General features: G+C 41.6%; 1 protein-coding gene across 3 annotated transcripts in view; it reads left to right on the top strand.

Annotated features, from left to right (window-relative positions):
• The window catches only part of LOC129448956 (intermembrane lipid transfer protein VPS13B), a 78,135-nt gene that overhangs the window by 37,411 nt on the left and 19,904 nt on the right, over positions 1 to 20,820 (top strand). Inside the window, exons 24-34 of one of the 3 annotated variants that reach the window (XM_073872660.1) lie at positions 1,313 to 1,475; positions 2,995 to 3,109; positions 3,248 to 3,305; positions 6,455 to 6,863; positions 6,960 to 7,068; positions 9,671 to 9,874; positions 12,228 to 12,354; positions 13,030 to 13,173; positions 16,959 to 17,613; positions 17,689 to 17,826; positions 20,353 to 20,694. In XM_073872660.1, coding sequence (XP_073728761.1) covers positions 1,313 to 1,475; positions 2,995 to 3,109; positions 3,248 to 3,305; positions 6,455 to 6,863; positions 6,960 to 7,068; positions 9,671 to 9,874; positions 12,228 to 12,354; positions 13,030 to 13,173; positions 16,959 to 17,613; positions 17,689 to 17,826; positions 20,353 to 20,694 — 2,464 coding nt within the window. Of the gene's footprint in view, positions 1 to 1,312; positions 1,476 to 2,994; positions 3,110 to 3,247; positions 3,306 to 3,778; positions 3,909 to 6,454; positions 6,864 to 6,959; positions 7,069 to 9,670; positions 9,875 to 12,227; positions 12,355 to 13,029; positions 13,174 to 16,958; positions 17,614 to 17,688; positions 17,827 to 20,352; positions 20,695 to 20,820 lie in introns of those variants that run through there. The other 2 variants (XM_073872659.1, XM_073872661.1) reach the window with 2 other exon arrangements.

Here is a 20,820-nt window from a genome sequence, read left to right as displayed (position 1 = left end):
AAATGATGAAACATTGCACTTTTACCTGAACTGCATTAAATCACATGATCTTCTTTCCAGGGCTGGATTATGCATAGACAGGATTGGGCGTGTGCTCTGGGGCACCAGGCAATAGTGGGGCACCAAAGGCTCCAGACTGCGACCAAAATGCTTTTCTTACAAGTACTCATGCATGTGCGGACCCTCGTGACAAAATACGGAATGCGCTATTGGGTTTTAACTGCTCAGTTGCATGACGATTAATGCAATTTCATCAATCGTGCGTAATGACAGCAAGTCTATTTATTTTTCAGTAATGCAGTTATTTTGGGAAAGTGTGAATAATGGCATTGCAGGCTGATTTAAGGTGTGCCCTAAATTTTCTGTTGGTGCTCCTAAAATTTTCAGGGGCTACAGTACTCTAATAACAAAAAAATTAGCCTAGAGCCCTGAGTGAGTAGACTTAGTCTAGACTAGACTTAGACTAGGGATTAGTTTGTAACTGGCTGCATGTGTGATAAGTAGGGATTGGCAGGATGGGTTTATTTATTTATTGTTTGTGGTTATGGCACATTTGGAGATCTGAATGGTTAGCGTTACAAGCGACTGTGGTCCACAGTAGAGACTGGGGGCGTGTTTAATGTCGTGCTGCACTGCGCAAACCTTGCAGTGTATGACATCACAGTACCAGTGATTCAAAAGCAAATGGAGAAGTCCGCTGACTCCGCTCCGAAGGCGCACCCCGTCTGGGTACATTTTGAACCTGATCAACGGGATTTTTGTCTAATCAAAGTGAAGCCTAATCTCACTGCGTCCTTTTAAAACCATGGTGTGATTATGGGGCGATTTGTGGGGGCGGCTTGAGTCGCGGTCTTGGTCAAACAGATCACGTTTCCATGTACAGAATTAAGTTAATGCTGCTTCTACTGTGAGTGTGCGTGTGGCTGTGACGTTATTGCTTGTGCCACTGGCAATAAAAGGACCGGCTCAGAATCAGAATGTCGTGAGACTGACCATCCAATTACCTGTCCAGATGATCATGTGTAAAATCCCAGTCTCTGGCCTGTCAATCTGTGCATCTCTAATGTGTGTGTGTGTGTGTGTGTGTGTGTGTGTGTGTGTGTGTTTTAAACTTGCTGATGGCAGTCAATAAACAGAAAAGTTGGTCCTGCAAAATGTCCTCAGTGAGAGTGTGTTTGTGTACATTGAGAATCACGCAAATATTCATTGCTGTTTTTATTACTCTGAATGGGTTTCATGTTTTGAATGGTCTCAGTTGTGTCAAGTTTCACACAGAGTTGTATTGTAATGTGTTGTGTGTTTGTGTGTGTAGGGTGATTCAGTGCACACCGAGGATCCGGTGCAGTGTGAGACGATGACTCTTGAACAGAAGACCTGCAGCTTCAGCGGTGCGAGTGGAAAACTCAGCGTTTGGATGCAGTGGATGCTGCCCAAACTTACACTTAAACTCTTTTCTTCTGAGCACAGAGACAACGGTACTCATCACACCATCTCACATCCAGTGTTGGGAACATTACTTTGAAAAGTAACTGTTAAATCATTATAAAAGTAACTAATTACTAGGGAAAGTAACTATTGTGTTACTTAAAAAATGTTCAAAGAACTTTGATTCCCCCAATATTAAATCTGTTATGGACACTAAAGAGAAAGCAGTAATTTTGTAGCAGCATGTGACGATGTGAGATGCTTCATTAGATGTGGTTGTCTCACCTCCTCCTCCTCTAAGACCTTTTTTACACTGTCTGTCCAAATATGATTTTGGTGCATATCAGATTGGAATCCAATTACATTTAGAACAGCCAAATGTTGTGCCAGCGTGACGTCATTGCAATAGAAACGACAGAACGCTACAGGACGCACAGATCGGATCTGAACAGTTGTGATACAGTACACAATATGGACAGTACGTATGTCCAATCGGATATGCACCAAATATCATCAGATATGGACTGACAGTGTGAACAAGGTATAACACACAAACACACACCAATCATCATCAGTTATGTGCCCCCCCCACACACACACACACGAGAAAAACATTGCCTGTCTGGCTGAGAGAGAGAACATACTTGAAATCGCTTCAGTGAGATCAATTATAGTAACGCGTAACATTTTAATGTAAGTAACGGTAACGGCATTATAATTTATTTGATTACTTGTTACTGAAAAAGTAATGCCGTTAGTAACGCTGTTTATTTATAACCCCGTTATTCCCATCACGGCACACATCTTAAACTCTGATCTGATCTCTCTTATTTAACATAAGATCTCATCTCATGATCTCATGTCCACTGTTACAGACAGAGAGGTGTTCATATATTCACACGCAAACACTGACAGAACGCCAACGCTTTACTGTTGTAAAATGTGTAATAATCTTATAAGGTTAAATTCTTTGACAGTTGTTTTAACGTGAAGCCCAGGATGAGAGATGACATTGTGCTGAGTATATTTAGGACATCAATGATGAGATAAAAGAGGCTTGAGGAAGGAACAGAGGTCAGAGGTTACATCACTAAAACACTTCAGAAACACACAGACAGCAATTTTACTGATCTTGGACCTCCTGTCACAGTTCTGTGATCTGTGTGTGTGTGTGTGTATGTGTGGAAAGGAAATTTGTGTGTGACGGGCCCCTGAGAAACAGCTCGGCCCTTCACACGTGTGCCGCTGTTGTTTGTTGTTGACCGTCGGGTGCTGATTGGACACGTTACTCTACCAAACAGGAAACAGGAAGCAACTCTGAGCTCCAGAGCCCAGCGAGAGCACAGCTGCCTAAACGGCAGAACAAGCAGAGATTGACAGAGAATGACACGAGTCCCCGGTCGGGTGTTCATGTGTCTCCGCTAAACTCTGACCTCCTGCTAATGGAGTTTCAGTGAACTTGAGCTTTCAAACGCTCTCTTGTGTATCTCACTTACAGCTCAACATCTGCAGGTGTGCGTGTGTGTGTTGCCATATCCTCATTAGTGTGTGTTTGTGTTTGTTTCCCAGAGGTCTGTGTGGTGGCGGAGATGGAGGACATGAGCGCATCAGTGGATGTCCAGGACGTTTACACCAAGGTGAAATGTAAAGTGGGAAGTTTCCACATAGATCACTACAGAAGCAGGTGAGAAAAGTGTTTTGTGTGTTATTGAGTTTGGGGGCAGAGAGAGGTTCAGGTGTCGTTCCACACACGAGCTGATCCAGCGTGAGAGAGAAAGCGAGACGGCCGAATATCTTCACCGAGAGCTTGTGTGTGTTGTAGGCCTGCTGAAGGTTTCCTCTATGATGGTGTGATTCTGCAGTGTAAGGAGACACCTGTGGTGAGAACTCGAAACACGAAACACACCGTTCATCTAAAAGAGCTGTGTGTGTGTGTGTGTGGGTGTGTGTATCAATGCTCATATGCAACTGCTCCTGTGTTTAACAGCAGAACCCTCTTCTACAAAATCAAGATCTCATGAAACTAAAACTGCACAAATGATTTTGATGTTGTCACTCAAATAAATCGCATCTAATGCTGAAATAAAGCCGAGATCATAATGAAGTTATATATACTAGTGATGATAAATAACCTGTCAGTGTATGGTCTGCTGTTGGACATTGTGTGTGTGTGTGTGTGTGTGTGTGTGTTTGTTTGTGTGTGTGTGTGTGTGTGTGTGGTGATTTCTCTTCTCTCTGCTCCCAGAATCCTTTTCACCTGCTTCTAATCAAGCAGCAAAGCAATCAGATGACTGAAGCCAGAATCTTTCTCCTCTGTTTCTCTTTGTGTTTGCGTGTCTGTGTGTTGTGGCAGTGCTGAAGAGAGAGCGTCGTCGTGTGCTGGGGTCGTCCTCTCTTGCACTGACAGGCTCAACAGACGCACGGTTCTACTGCGACCGCTCGGCAGGCAGGACCCTCACAGCCATTTCACCTTCTTTCCTCCTGTAAGACTTTCTGACTCTGTTTCCTCTGCAAATGTCAATTCTGCTAAAGCCTTTTTTAATTGTTTCAACACGAATTGTAACCATTACATGATCAAGCCTCTTTAATTGGAGGTTTTTATGCACTTTTAAAGGCACCAGTGGCCAAACTTCTCTCCAGTGAACCCAATTTCTGAATGTTGTATAACATCACAGCTGAAATTCATGATTATAAAACAACGAGAGAGGTTTAGACACTGCATTACTTTCACACACTCACTGACTTCTGTCAAAGGCAAAACTAACATTGTTCTTAGCGTTTAAACCTGAGAAACTAACAGTTAGGTTAAGGGGCGGGACATTTCCAAAACGAGTCTTTTCAAAACATTGATGAAGAAACTTTTGATACACATTTCTTTGGGATTTTTGTGGCTCTGCTAACAGGTCACAGTCAGTCTTGGGTACTTTTTGGGAAAAAAGTTATTCATTACTAGTTACTAATTACATCTTCAATCAAGTAATTCGATTACTGTACAAATTACTCTCTTCAAAAACTATTTATTTTTTATTACTAACTACTTTCTATTTAGTAAATGATACAATACAAAGATAACGGCTCAAATATCATATAAAAGTACATCAGTTATTCTGGTCACACATTTCACACACAGGTCCAATTCTCTATTAACTACTTTTGCCTCAATCCTAACCCAATACTTAGTAAAGTAGTTGTTAAGTTTAAGTATTGGTAAGGATTGGGTAGGATTAACCCTAACCCTAATATACAGTGAGGAAAATAAGTATTTGAACATCCTGCTATTTTGCAAGTTCTCCCACTTAAAAAATCATGGAGGGGTCTGAAATTGTCATCGTAGGTGCATGTCCACTGTGAGAGATGTAAAAAAAATCCAGAAATCACAATATATGATTTTTAACTATTTATTTGTATGATACAGCTGCAAAAAAGTATTTGAGCACCTGTCTATCAGCTAGAATTCTCAAAGACCTGTTAGTCTGCCTTTAAAATGTCCACCTCCACTCCATTTATTATCCTAAATTAGATGCACCTATTTGAGGTCGTTAGCTGCATAAAGACACCTGTCCACCCCATACAATCAGTAAGAATCCAACTACTTACATGGCCAAGATCAAAGAGCTCTCCAAAGACACTAGAGACAATATTGTACACCTCCACAAGACTGGAAAGGGCTACAGGGAAATTGCCAAGCAGCTTGGTGAAAAAATGTCCACTGTTGAAGCAATCATTAGAAAAATGGAAGAAGCTAAACATGACTGTCAGTCTCCCTGGCACTGGGGCTCCATGCAAGATCTCACCTCGTGGGGTCTCAATGATCCTAAGAAAGGTGAGAAATCAGCCCAGAACAACACAGTAGGAGCTGGTCAATGACCTGAAAAGTGCTATGACCACTGTTTCCAAGCTTACTGTTAGTAATACACTAAGACGTCATGGTTTGAAATCATGCACGGCACGGAAGTTTCCCCTGCTTAAACCAGCACATGTTCTAACATGACAATGACCCGAAGCACACAGCCAGGATAACCAAAGAGTGGCTCTGTAAGAAGCAAATCAAGGTTCTGGCGTGGCGTTTGACCTCAAACAAAGGCTACTGTACCAAATATTAACATTGACTTTCTCATGTGTTCAAGTACTTATTTGTAGCTGTGTCATAGAAATAAGTGGTTGAGGAGTCGTGCGTTGTGATTTCTGGATTTTTTTTAGATAATTTTTCTCGCGGTGGACATGCACCTGCGGTGGCGGTTTCGGGCCCCTCCATGGTTTCTGGGTGGGAGAACTTGCAAAATAGCAGGATGTTCAAATACTTATTTTCCTCACTTTAGAATAAGGTTTTGCAGAATCAGGCATTAATATGTGCTTTTTAAATACTAATAAACAGCCAATATCTCAGTAATATTAATGCTAATAACCAACCAGTTAATAGTGAGAATTGTAAACTACACTAGTAGTTTGTTACCATTATTCTCATTAACTTACCAAAGTATTTAAAGTGAGAAGGATCCATAAAATACATGCATTTTAACCGTAAACTTGTATATAATTGTGCTACACTCCGTACACAGTTTTTACTTCAATTACATCAGAAGTAACTGTCATTAAATTACTGAGTAATCCCTTACATGACTCTTAAGGAAAAAGTAATTAAATTACAGTAACTATTTACTTAGTACCTAGTTACACCCAACACTGGCCACAATCTCTATACTGAGAGTGCATTGCAAAGCAAAAAGATGGCGCACATGCATTACATCTTGGCCACAATACAGCCGTCTAGAAAAACTATAGATAAACATTATATTGCATAAATCTAACTGAACTCTCCAATAATAACCCATATCAGTGACCAAAGAATAAATTCCCGAATGTTTGCAGTCAAATGAACTGATGCTGAACGAGGCTTTTTTTCTGATAACTAAGCTGATTATGTGCCTGACGTGTTTCTAATCTCAGCCGGTTCTGTGTTCGTGCCGCTTAACGTACATGTACGTGTGTTCACCAGAGACTTCATCTCTACTCTTTTGTGGTCTGACAGACAGCGGCGAAAGCTCTGGAGGTCTCTCACCAGCAACACGGTTTCCTGTCCGTCACCTACACGCAGGCCGTGACCCGAAACGTTCGACACAAGCTGACGGCCCGTCAGGAACGCACGTCTCAGAGGTTATGTGAGGAAGGTGTCGACGGCTCGCCGCAGTATCTTCACGAGATCCTGCTCACGGCTCAGCCCTTCGACCTCGTGCTCTCCTGCCCTCTGCTGGTGACGGTGATGCGCGTTTTCCACGTTACCCCGCCCCCTCATTTGCGCCACCCAGTCAGAGAGCACCTCACTCCAGGACAGCCAATGAGAGGCCACTCGCTCTCGTCCGGCAATCTGCCGCTCATCTATGTCAACACTAGCGTGATTCGTGTTTTCTGCCCCCTAGAGGACGTGCCAAGCAGCAAACGTAAGCAAACTTGATCTGTCTGATAAAAATGCAGACATCTCCTGTGTTTGCTTGAGGATGAAGAAAATGATGATGATGATAAATGTATGTGTTTAGATTCACAGATAAAGGAAGACACTGTTGTGCTGAAAATTGGATCTGTAAGTGTTGCTCCACAGGCTGATAATCCGCTGCCTCGTAGTGTTCTACGCAAGGACCTCTACCAGTAAGTGTGTGTGTGCGCGTTTGCATGTGTGTTGAAAATGGTCCTGGATTTCATGTGAGTGTCCTGTATCGAACAATTTTCAAAGAATAGTTGTTTTTTTGTACTGTACATAATATAAACTAATGTTGCTCTGTTGGCAGTGTAGACAGAACTAAAGCTCTGAATCAGTTCAGATCAAGGATTTCTTTCTTTCTTCAGCTGTATTTCAGGGCTTTATAATGATATGACTGGCGCTCAGTGAGTTAGATGTTTCCAGAATTTGATTGCCTGTTTTTGTACTTTTATTATTAGCAAAATGTAGTGCCCTTGGGTGACCATATTTAAAGTTCCCCCCAAATATTTTAAATAATATAAATAATAATAATATAAATAATACCATGTTAGCCCTTGACTGAAAATTTTGGCAGCGCAAGCGGAAAATTTAGGGGTACACCTTAAAGAAATAGTTCACCCAACAATGAACATTTTGTCATCATTTACTCACTCTCATGTTGTTACAAATCTGTATAAATGTCTTTGTTCTGATCAAACAAATGAAGATATTTGGAGGAATGTTTGTAACCAAACTGATCAATTGATCAAACTTTCCGAATAGGAAGTTATGAACCAAAGAATCATACAACAACATTGACTCATTCCAACCAAAAATACTCAATTTACAACAAAAGGTACAACATGTCTGCAAAATATAGATAATGTAATCACACAGATTACCAATCCTGGTGTCTCAAAGTTTTCTTCTCAATCTCATCTATAATGTTAGAAGTTCTCCCGCTCTGTCTCTCTCTCTCATTTCTGTGATGTCTAACTGAGCTGCGCTTTATCGTGTCTCTGTGTTGACTTCTCGTGGGGCTGGGTAGACCCATCTGTAAATTAACTGAGCGCATGGTGATATATAACAATTGATGCGTTGTGCAAATATGCGGAAAAATCATGTCACACATTCTGTTTTTTTGTCACGGGTGCCCCAGAGATGCCTCAACCCTAACCCGTCTCAAAAACTTACTCCATTTGGTCACAGTCTGGAACCCTTGGTGCCCTCATTATTTGTGGATATTTTCAGCTCTGCAGTCATTATTTGTTGTGTGCCGGTGCACTTGAAGAATATTTAAACAAAGTTCTGTGTGCAGGATCTCAATTGGATGTTTTACCCATTTGTTGAAATTTGGATTTGTCAATGGACCACACACCCCAGAATCACTGAATGTCATATTTTTACCAAATGGCAGATAAGTCATTATGGGTTATCTGGATAAATGTAATTCATTCAGTGTTTTATCTGAAGTTTTTCATGGGATCTCAATGTTTTCGTGTCTCTCTCTCTCTCACTCTGTTTCTCTTTGTGTTGAGCAGATAGCTGGTATGGTGTGTTTACAGTGATTATTGTGACATGTAAACTACACATGAGATAAATGACTTGAGTAATTAACACAACATTGAAATGCGAGCGCAGACACACTGAGTTTCAGTGGATAGCAGTGATTTTTAAACAGCCCTTCTTGCTGTCAGCGTGGAATGATTTACTGATGATGATGATGATGATGATGATGATGTGTGTATGAGGATATTTAACTCTTATTAGGGTGATGTTTAACAGGCGTATATGGTGTATTTATGAGTGTATGTTTGGCCTGGAGGGAAGGCTGAATGTCAAACACACCCTAAACTTTGAGCTGAGTGTGAGAACAGAGTCACACCTACAATCTTCCTCCTCCTCCTCCTCCTCATGAGTCCTTCAGCTCCATACATCATACCTGACCACAACACAGCCGTCCTTCATTTTATTTACTTAAGTACTTTATTGTGTTTACATACAGTAATGAAATACTTGTATACATCATCACAATAACAATAAACCGTAAGGTGATATTACCCAAACGATATAAAGTCAAATAAAAAAATACAAATAAATATAAAAACCGACTTGTAACATGACTGTGATGGATTATATTTAGTGATGAAGGCAGTAGTTGTGCTTTTTGAAGGTCAGCGGTTGTTGGGTGATTGTTTTCCCTTAACATCTGTCTATGATCTGCTTCTTAAAAACTCTGCTTTTCTCTCATCTCTTTATATTTAGCACAGTGAATGAGAGTCTCTCTCTTTTTATCTCTCTCACACCACTAATTGCAGTAATTTCAGATGCAAATGAAACACAGTTGGTCAATAAATGCTGAGCATGCGGTCAGTGAGATGAATGTGTCTCATGATGTCATTGATACAGGTGGCGTGTGAACACAGACACGACTTAGATTAAGCCAGGATTAAGTCTGAACATTTAAGTAGCTTTTATAAATGTGCCTTAGAAAAACATTGCTGGTGTTCATCTTTGAGACGAAACAACGGCACTGATGCAGTGATGTATTGGACTGAAGCCTTGTCTGTGAGACTGATAAATGAACGCCCATCAAAGAGATGTTTATAAGTTGTCAGATAAAGTTTTGAAACAACATACAGTGAAGTTAAATTCAAACTAAATGAGACCATGTCAAGTCATGAAGATGTTACACATAAAAGTTAAATGAAAAATAGTGCATACTGTTGTCGAGAGAATCACACTGTAATCTTTCTTTCTTTCTCTCTCTCTCTCTCTCTCTCTCTCCAGACGGGCATTAAATCTGGGAGTGTTGCGTGACCCGGGGTCAGAGGTTGAAGATCGTCAGTATCAAATCGATCTCCAGAGCATCAACATGGGTACAGCTCAGTGGGATGATCTGAGGCCCGAGCGGGAGAGCTCAGCGAGCGGCTGTCCTCCAGACGTAGAGAGAAATTCCCAAAATCCTGCACTGGAGTGGAACATGGCCAGCAGGTATGTCACTCCTGTACCCAACACACACACATACACACACACACACACACACTGTGTGTGTCTTCAGGGATTATCATTTGGCCCAGTATCATTTTTCACTGAAAATCACATGATCACCTTGACAGTAGAATATCCAAACCAGTCCACCAGACACTTTTAGTCTTTTTATTGTAGTTGTCGAGTATTTTCTCTCAGTAAATGTTGTTAAGTTAAAGCAGTCGCCCTGTGAGGTCACGCGAGATCTCTGGCACCTGTTCAGGTAACTGGATCTTTAATGGGTACGGTCCAATCGTGTGCTGGCAGTAATCCTGCGGTTCCTGCTGTCTAATCCACTGACTCGCATAAATATTAGCGCTTTCACTGTATGATTGTTTTAATAGTAGCAGATGTGGCAATTAACAGCACGTTATAAAGCACGGAGTGTTTGTTTTACTGCCCACAAATGTTCAGTGAGATCAGATCAGAGAAAGAGAAAACGATCAGATGTGGGAGTCAAAGCGTGGGAGCTGAGATATGAATATTTGAGCTTTGCTTTGTGTGTGCGCACATGTGCATGTTTGTCTGGGTGTCTCCGTGTGTGTGTGTGTGCACGCGTGTGTGTGCGCGCAGGTGTGTCTGCGTGTGTGTGTGCGAGTGTGTGCTCTGTGTGTAGCATTGCAATTGCAACCTGACGTATCACAAACACTCAAACATGTTAACTCTTTCCCCGCCATTAACGAGTTATCTCGCCAATTAAGAGAAAACATTTGCATAATAAAAAAAGTGTTCCTGATGAGGTTTTATGTTTATTTGTAATACTGCGGTTATCCACTAGATCCACTTACTCAATTTATATAAAAACTGAAGCAAAAAAATCATTTACTAATTTTAAACTTTGTGTATGTTTTGATAATTGTTCTGAATCTGGGCCCGTATTTATAAAGAATCTTCATGCAAAAAGTAGCTCCTAGTGACACAATTCTAAGAATATTCTTAGAAATGTGGGCGTTTACTCTTAAAATTAAAGAAAAAGGTAATCCAGAAAGCATCTTAACCCTTAAAAGAGGTCTTAAGGTCAAATTGTTAGGAGCACAGACGAGGACTTTTAAGAGGCTTAAGAGTTTTTTTAGCAACCGGGAAAGTGGACAAAACATGAAGAGGGAGACCAAAAATTTTGCACACAATGAATGACAGTAAGTTAATAACATGCAACACATTAGATCGTGCAGGAATCATGTTTGTGACCGATCTTATTAGAGACATAATAATATAATATAGCAACAGAAATAAAAGTAATCACTACATTAACTACAGTCACACATTCAGTAACTAGAAAAAATGCAACTATAAAGCAAAGATGAATTAGGTCTGTTACAGACGTCAAAGTAATTACACAAACATTGTGTTGCTGTTTATTTCCTATCTAATATGTTAAGTATGACATTAACAGCACTATATATATATGTTTATACTTTATTTATTTTATATATACATAAATATATATAAAATAAATATATTAATTATATATTAATTTATATTGTATATTTTCAATTTTTAATATATATATTTTAATATATAAAATTTTCAATTTTATATATATATACACGCATGTATACATGTAATTTCAAATTGATGGCTAATATAGATCCTATACTTAAAAGCACTCTTTTTCTTCCTTCTTGTACAACCAACCAATCTCAGTCTTCAAAAGATTGTGTCACACGTAGCAACAGGGTCAACCCCGCCTCCTCAGTAAGATAAAAGTTTTTGTCTTTTCCTTACTTAGAGTTGCTCTCAGATCAGTCCCGAATCGCTCTTAAGCTAAGACTCCTACGTAAAAGTTTTTAAGCTAAATTAAGAGTTTTCTCAGAGGACTCTTAGAATCTTTAAGAATACGGGCCCTGATCTCTAACAAAATTCCCTCACAAAAATGCAATTATTTCAGCTTTTTGCAAAAAAATATTTAAGAGTTTATAAGCAGAGAAAAAAATATAGATATGATGAAACTTTTTTCCTGGTTTGTTTGTTTATTGTTTGTTTGTTAGTAGAGGGTAAGATAAGATAAGATAAACCTTTATTGTCCAGAAGGAAATTTGTTTAAGACACACAATACAGCTGCTGCCTAACACAATAACATACTACATTCATACAGTGCAAAGAAAAGGCCAACACTGCTTTGCTCACAGTATCACACAAGGTCTGTTCTATCATTTGAGATATTTGTATGTTTATATATTTTTAGAAGAACATTTTCCTTAAAGGCATTTTGTGAAACCTGGTGGGCAACTTTTCAAAAAATGGGTGTCAGGGAATGAGTTAAGAGTCCTTTTCCTCACTCTGTGTGTTTATTCTCTCTCTCTCTTTCTCTTTGCAGTATTCGCAGACAGCAGGAGAAGCGAGTCATATTGTCACCGATCATCACTGATTTCTCTGTGCGTGTAACAGCCGCACCTGCTATCATTTATCGGAGGCCTCTGGCAGCAGCGCACGGACCAACAGAGGTAGTCAGATATTTACTCAGAACTTATAGTGCACAGATTTATCAGAATGTGTATTACCTTAAAGCTGAACTAATGTTTTAGAGATGGATTTCTACTGTAGTTTTCTGCCCCACTGTCCTGCAGAATTGATCTCTAATCCAGATCAAACTTTCCTGTTTCTACTTACAGGGTTTGTTGAAGTTCATGCAGCGCTGCACAGGCCGATCGCTGGCAGTGATTGGAGTGCAGACTCCTCCGTTTGCTTTAAATCGCTCTCGCTGTGCTGTGATGTCATAGGCCGATCGGTCTGCACATCGCTGCATGATGTCTAACAAACCTAAGAGTTCCTGACCGATGTGAACAGTGTTTCTTTAACAATTACTTCTTTATTCTATTATTTAACTTTGTTTTTAGCTATTTGTTCTTATTCTTTTAATTTTATTTCTTTAACTTACTATTTCACTTTTAATTTTGCACTATATACATTGTTTTATTTTTATTTGTACACATCCCAGCTGCAAATGCTTTGGCAATACAAATGAGTTTTTATCATGTCAATAAAGCAGATTTAAACTGTGTTTAACATACAGTACGAGTACAGCGGCCATAGCTGTGTTTTATCATAAATAATCAGAATCAAGGACTGGAAGAAATGGTTTTATAATCCTAATATGAATCTGTGTTGTTTGTTTGTAGGATGTGGTGGTGTGTGGTCACAGTTTGGAGATAAATGTGACATCGAGTCTGGAGCTCTTCCTCAGTATCTCACAGATGCAGTTACTTCAACAACTTCTGCAGGCCAACGTGGGACTGACAGATATCAATGAAACTCCTGCAGATGTATGGAAACACACATAACACACACAAAAACACACACACACACACACAAACACATACACAGACACACAAACACAAGCTCAAAAATAATCACAACCTCACCACCAAATAAAAGTAAAAACAACTGGTGCTTAAAAAACATCAAACATTTATCTAAGAAGCTTAGTGTTTCTCCACTGTCTGTCTGTCTGTCTGTCTGTCTGTCTGTCTGTCTGTCTGTCTGTCTGTCTGTCTGTCTCTGTCTGTCTGTCTGTCTGTCTGTCTGTCTGTCTGTCTCTCTCTCTCTCTCTCTCTCTCTCTCTGTCAGTGTTTAATGGCTATTAATGTTTATGAGCTCATTGAACAGTACTGTTAACATGTAACCACTCACTCACACACACACACACACACACACACACACACACACACACTCCTCACTCGGTAAACAACACATACGGCTTTCACATAAACACAGAGTCAGGACTGTGAAGGGAAGTGAATGCTGATACAGATTGATACATAACCAAATAAACATTAGACAGCTGTTGAACACAGACCAGTGAAACACACACACACACACTAAACTCTACACTGGGAAACACAAAACATCACATGTGTGTACTGTTGTGGAGTTTGTGATTCATCTCTACAGAATCACAGATCACTTAGATTCAGGACATTATATGAACAACTCATATGCTGTCACCTGACTACAAACATAAACCCAGTGGTTCCAGGGGGCTCTCAGTTTTATACATTTTATCTCAGAAACCTAATAAAAATATAGCTCTCAACCAACAACACTACATTATATCATTTAATGTGTTTTGTTTAATTCAAATTTTAACTTTAGGATTGTTTTATGTCATACATTTTCTTAAATGGTGCAGTGAAGGGATGCACCGTACACAAAGGGGGTGCACTCTGAAACATTTGTGAGTGTGTCTGTGTCTGTTTGTGTTTGTACTTTCCTCAGCCTAATTATTTTTTGTATATGATCATTAGTTTCTCTTTCAGGTCATCTATTGTTATGGTGAAGTAACAGCGGTTCCCTTAATCAGTAACTAATCCTCATTCAAGGACTCTTTCAGTACGTGACTACAGACTCGAGAGCTCAGTCTCTTCAGTTCAGTCGAGTCTCTGCAGAGCTCAGTGAAACAACCCTAACCATGCCATCACTTGTTTTGAATGAAAATCTCTGTGCTGTGAGTTGTTATGATTGCTGAAGTGCAGAGATTCCCTCAGGGACGGTGGCCCGTGTGTTCATTTGATTTGCGGCCCCGCGAGCGGTTAGTTGAAGGTCAGCGGACTGCCGTTTTTTAGCTCTGAAGCTCAGATGAATGTTTTTGAGGGTTCAGGTCTTATTCGGAGATGACCTCTGAACTCTGTGTCTACCTCGCACTTAACACGCGCTTGCCTTGCTGGGAAGGTCGCCTGTGTTTTTTTCTCTGTCGGAGCAGAAGTAACCGAGGTTCCCCTTCGGTTGCTCTGTCTGCGTTTGGCTACTAAACATCTGCTAAGTAGGAGGCTCGCCGCAGCTTATCTCAGATGCTTTTACGCTTTCAAAGTTCATGTACTTGGCATCTAGGCTATGTTATGAAACCAGATCTTCTTTTCTCTCAGTGCTCAGTGACCCCTCGTACCAGAATCGACCGATAATTGACAGGCAGTCAAAACACTTCAGACGCTTTACCCAGAACCTCTCTCAGCGCAGCGGCCCGGCACATTCTCCAATTCACCTCAGAAACCCGATCTATTGGAGATCAGTAGCAGCTGAGACGTTCGGTCATAACAGTTTGTCAAAATTGGCGTGAAACTCCAGATAAAATCGTCAAGCGCAGAATTACATTAAAGAGAAACAAATATGGTCTTTGAGGTGATGCTGTGGAGGCCGTCTGACCCGAGACTCTGGTTTCTGCTCAGGTGAGGGAGAGCGGTGCCCTCGTCTGCTCTCTGCCCGGGCCCGAGCGGGGTCACGCGTTTAGGGAAGCGGTTATTGGAGGGTAAAGAAAGAGGGTTAACCTGAAGCTGGGCTGAGAGAGCTGTTTGGTTAGGCTGACCTGTATAATCAAGATTACACGTTTAAAAATATTGAGAGAGAGGTGATGTGATCTTTGCAGAATGTGCAGATTGTGCTGGTGGTGCTGATGATGTGAATGAATATGTTTCTTTGGTAACGATGTCTTGTTCTGGCTTCATGCGTCTCTTTCTGTGTTCTGGGTCTGATGGTGATAAACGAGAGCAGCTCATCTCTCTGTAAACGGACACAAAACACATCGACTGTCTGACTGCCCCCCCACACCCACAGCAGCAATGGGCCTTGTTTACCCCTCGCTTACCCTGGATTTACTCACGTTGCTGTTTCTGGTTGGTGTAATCAAAACAAAACCAAAGAGCGACTCTGTGATCTTATGGAGACACAAGTGTTTGAAGTTCAGGTCACTGAGAGACACTCGGCACAATTTAATCTGAAGTCTCGTCAATGTTTGGTGAAAACATTCAGTGAGATCTGTAGAGGGTTAACATCCTGCTCACCTAACTGAGGATTTCTGATGAGAATGAACCATCATAGATAAATTGTTTAATTATGTTTACTTGCACTAATACTTTAAAACCCACCATGCCTAATTTGTCTGTGGATAAAAGATTCAGAATGTTCAGACAGTTCCTGCTCTTTCCATGAATGCACACGGAGATGAAGGGATCTTATTTTAGGAGTCGTTTGGAGAATAACAGATCCAAGTTATCACATTCACTAGACTATGTGATCTTCTGTTGTGTTAAACCACAGAATTAAAGTTGTATTTGTTTGGAACGACATGAGGTCAAGTGAATGATGACAGAATCTTCATTTTTGGATGACCAAACCTTTTATGTGTTGAATGTGTCTGATGCTTACTGTGGTTCAGTGCTGCTGACCTCTGACCCCTGACTGTTTGTTAAGGACTGTGATAGTAGGTCAGGTACGCTTTCTCCTCTCTTTTATGCTGGTGTATAAATGAGAGTTCTGACCCATCAACCAGAATGAACGCTTTGGGTGTTTTTGCCAGCCGAACTGGAAATAATGAGTCACCAGCCTCGCTGCAGGTCTGTTTGTTGAATCTGAACAGCGGAACCGAACTGGGGGACTGAGGAAAATATCTTTCCTCAATCGCTCCCAAAACGGGATCCCACATTCTGGCCTCTGTTGCCAGACTGTCCAAGCGTTACTGCGTCAGGTCGAGACCCGCTCGTGTCTTTGTTGTGGTTAAGCAGCAGTACCGAGCAGTCGTGTGTTCGGGGTCTCTTGGCTTTGATGCACATGCGGTCCTCACGTCTCGTAATGAATGTGACTTCACAGGAATCGTTCCACCCTGCAGAACGAGGCGGTGGCGCTGCTTTATGGTACACACTTTTAAGTGCTTTTGTTTTCTTCAAAGGGAGTCTCAGATTTGAGGCGAACATTCTCGGGGACTGTGAGCTTAAAGCATATGAGGTTTCTCAACGTTCTCTTAAAGATTCTGAACTGAACCTGACCTTTCATGAGGTGTTAAATGTGGGTGGGCGTCTGTGTGTGCGTGTGTGTGTGTGTGTGTGTGTGTGTGTGTGTGTGTTGCGTTGTGTGTGTGTTGCGTGGTGTCTAATAAGTGAAGATTTCTGTGTAATGTTCTGCCAGTGCAGCTGTAATTAAAAACAGGTGAAGAATGAGACCGACTGCTTTCTGAATGAAAGGCAGATGTTGTAGAGAATGAGACGTCTGACGTGCAACAGGTGCCATAGCTGACCAAACATCTGAACTTGACTTTCCTTCACTTGTGTCTGTGTTGTAGATGCGAGGTCATCATCTGCCGGCTGCTGCGGGTTCAGACTCTGTGGACGGTTTGTGCGGTAGTGGTGCTCCCTGCGGGCAGGACAGCGGGTTCGGCAGCGACAGCGCCCGTCTGCGGATGGTTCGACTCGACCGCCAAAGCGGCATGGGTCAGCGCCGCCTTGCGCGCAGCTCACACCAGTCCATCATTACTAAGAACCTCAGCTTTGTCCCCTTTGATGTTTTCCTCACCGCCGGGCGCATCTCTCTCATGACGTACGCCACCGCGGCTTTGAGCAAACCTCCCACCGACGCCTCGCGTCCGGAAAAGAGCACGCTCGACGTGCCGGAGGACGATGCCGATCTCTCGTCAGAGGGCGGTCTGTCCTCCGTGACGGCAGACGATCTGCTCGACGGCAATGTCGGCGTGGGATCGGCAGGAATTCCGGCTGGCGTTTTGGCATCCAACCGGTCGTCGGCGCGGCAAGCTTTAGGCGTGACGGTGGTGAGGCAGCCGGGCCGCAGAGGAGACAAAGACTGCAGCCTGGAGCCGCTGTTATTCCTGCAGGTAACGCAGCCGTCGGTGTTAATAAACTGCCACCATCGCAAACAAAGGCTGGAGCTCTCACTCTTTGACCTCACGCTAAAAGGAGTCGCCAACGATTACAAATGTCTCGGTGAGTGATGCTCTTTATACGTGACAAAAGATGAAATGTTTGATGATCAGAACTCTGACTCTCTCTCTCTCTCAGATGCAGGAAAGTCTCTGCCAGAGGTTTTAGACTACAGTGTGTTTTGGCTGCAGACATTAGCAGGAGAGGCAGACAATCGGACTGGCATCCCACCTCCACTGCTGTCTGTCATCATCAGAGACTTTCTCACTGGACCAGGTGAACACAGACACACACACACACACACACACACACACACACACACACACACACACACACACACAAGCAGTGTTTTTGGAGGAGTTGTAGTCTATCTCTTAGAGTTGCCAGTACTGAATAAATGACTTATCAATGACTGTGAGCACAATGACAATGTGTGGAGAGTTTATACTGTAGCTGGATCTGTGCAGTCGCGTCAACCATAGAGGATTTTTGTCCAGGTTGAGATTAATGTAATGGTCCTTCCTCTCAGATTCCTGCAACAGGTCGTACCCGCGGGTGCCCGCATAAAAGTGGCAAAACGAGTGGATTGTGACATTGTTAAAATTCACGGGCGGGTAATTAACTCCTTGCGGGCGGGTAGTAGCGCGGATAAAAAATATGTGCAATATTTGAATGTCTAAATTACCATTACACATACGCAACAACGTTATGACATTTGGACCATCACGTCACCACCACTGCGACAGTGCAACTTTTGTTGATGCTTCTCGTAGTGTAGTTGGAGTAAGTGTTGCAAGAATAGCTATGGATGAAGTAAAAGTAAGGTTGGCGAGTGGATTGTTGACAACAAATCTTTAAAGGCAAAATCGGATGTGTGGAGAAAGTGTGGTGCAATACAAGGTTGTATTTTTTTCTTGTTCTTTTTTCATTAATATGTCTATTTGTGTATAGTTATCAGGTTCCACAGCCTAGCGTGTGTGATTTATCGCAGGCACAGATCGGGTAATAAGCCAAATATTAACGGATCTGGGCGGGTGCGGATTTAATTTTGATATTATCATGGGTGACGGGTCGGATCTGTGGCTGATCTTTGTGGGTATAGGCGGGGGGGGGGGGGGGGGGGGTCTCCAAAAATGGACCCTAACCTAACTCTGATATCTGTTATTACTTGTATGGTGTTGTCATCATCTCTGGGTTCAGATCTGTTCTGAATATGGGCCAGATCCAGCTGACAACGTGAACTTCAGGATGAGACAGGGAGGCCCAATAGAAATACAGTTAACACTATATAAACATTTCTCTGTTTGAGGGAAAGAGTTTCATTATAATATGGTAAATGTTTTATACTGCAGCTTTAAAAAAATCACATAAAACTAATAAATAATAAAATATATAGAATAGAATATGTTATTATTGCTCATTTTCTTGTTGTCTTATACCACGGGTCTGTTGAATGCTGCATTCTGATTGGCTGAGAAATGTTCTATGGGTGTTGATTATTTTTCTGTAAACCGCACACCTAACTTTTCAAATGTCTTAAAAATTGGCACCAGAGCAATGTTTGTGGTAACCGTGGTATAAGAGGAATAAGAGGAATAATTGACTCCGGTCCTTTGAATTAGGACTTCGCGTCGTGCCGCATTACCACCTTGCTGTGCATTATTTTCTTATAATTCAATGGCCCGTCGTCAATTATTCCTTACATAAATAGATTATAATCTAATAAAATGGTTTATTCTTCTCCTTATACTGTCAAACATTTAGGCAATTAATATGATAAGTAAGAAAAGTCATATTAAACTCAACATGCCTTTTCATCTCACATGGAAATTAAGAATTAAAAGCATGAAAAAATGATATGAGTAGATCAAGAGTTTGCCATAATACCATGAACAGCGTCATGATTATATCAACATCATGAAATATACCCCAGCACAACACATCTATATAAACTGGTTACAATCTTAAAGATGTCACTGTTTTAGACCATTGAAAGATAACCTGTATGAACTGTATTTACAAACCAGTAAGTTAAGTTAATGTCAGCAGTCTTTCAGTAAGCAAGCGAACACGACGACAACAGAAAGGAACCAAAACTCAAGTTGTGGAGAAAAACTCTTGTGAGAAAGCCTGGAGGGTCAGATCTCAGATGACACCGCTACAGCTTCACCCTGTAACTTTTGGTTAAAATGAAAGCTTATAATAGCGATTATCAAGCAGAGATGGTGATATGTTTGGTTAAATAAAGGCATAGTAGAGTAATGATATGAGTTATAATTATGTATTGGTTTGAGGCAGATGTCAAGCGGTTGAGTAATCTTTTAAAGAAAGATAGTGAAAGAGGCATAATGTTAGTGATTGTAGCTTTCACATCACACTGTTGATATTGCTTTGTATAATCTAACTGGGCTGTAAGTTTACTGGGAGACAACCAGGCAGATGAGCTGGTAAAGTAAGCAGATTGTGGAGATATTAATAAAGACGTCCATCTCATATTGCTTCTGAGTGACCCGGGCTATGGCCATCATGCGGAGGAGCATTGGTCAGAAACTGTGATGAATATCAGGCCTAATCTGTCGGTGTCCCCTGTGACAAAACAAGTTGCTATTAGCGTGTAATGTTACAGGAATACGGATCAATGAATGTGTGAGTTCAGTTCTGGTCAAGCTAACTAATGCGGCATAAAAAGGTTGAGAAATTGATCTAGGTGAATAATGTGAAGATATCAGGATTAGAAGTTTTTTCTAAGCATTACATTATGCATGAAGGAAATTATGTCTGATTTTCTGCTGTTTGTTTCAGAGTTGAAGGTAGACATCAGTCGCCCGTTGAGGGTCAGCCCCACGCTGGCTAAGATTGAACAGGCCAAAGACTTTTGGAAAAGAATCTTTCCTGAGAGAGAGATGGACCGGTCGCCTTCGGGCTCCACCCACTGCTGCGACGGCGACGCCCCCCTTCAGACTCCCGAGCCGCTGCTGGGTTCGTTGCAGACATTCATACCCTTCCACAAGATCTCGCTGCACACGGTGCAGATGGCGGCGGCTTTGGAAATGGAGTCGCACGCCGTGCGGCCCAGTCTGACGTTGTCCGTGTCGGGCGTGACGGGCGCGTTGACCCTGAAGAGCGACGCCCTCAAGTCTTCAGGTTAGTCAAGTGCAGCTCATTTCCTGTCTAATTACCTGCTGGCCTCAGTCATTCATGTGTTCTGTGTGCGGCTCCTGATTGAGTCCTTTAATCCAGCAAAGGGTTTAGTTCCTGTTACCCACAATG

The sequence above is a fragment of the Misgurnus anguillicaudatus genome, chromosome 10, assembly GCF_027580225.2.
Source record: "Misgurnus anguillicaudatus chromosome 10, ASM2758022v2, whole genome shotgun sequence".
NCBI lineage: Eukaryota > Metazoa > Chordata > Actinopteri > Cypriniformes > Cobitidae > Misgurnus > Misgurnus anguillicaudatus.
Note: the sequence above shows the minus strand (reverse complement) of the source record. Positions and strands in the feature narration are given on the sequence as shown.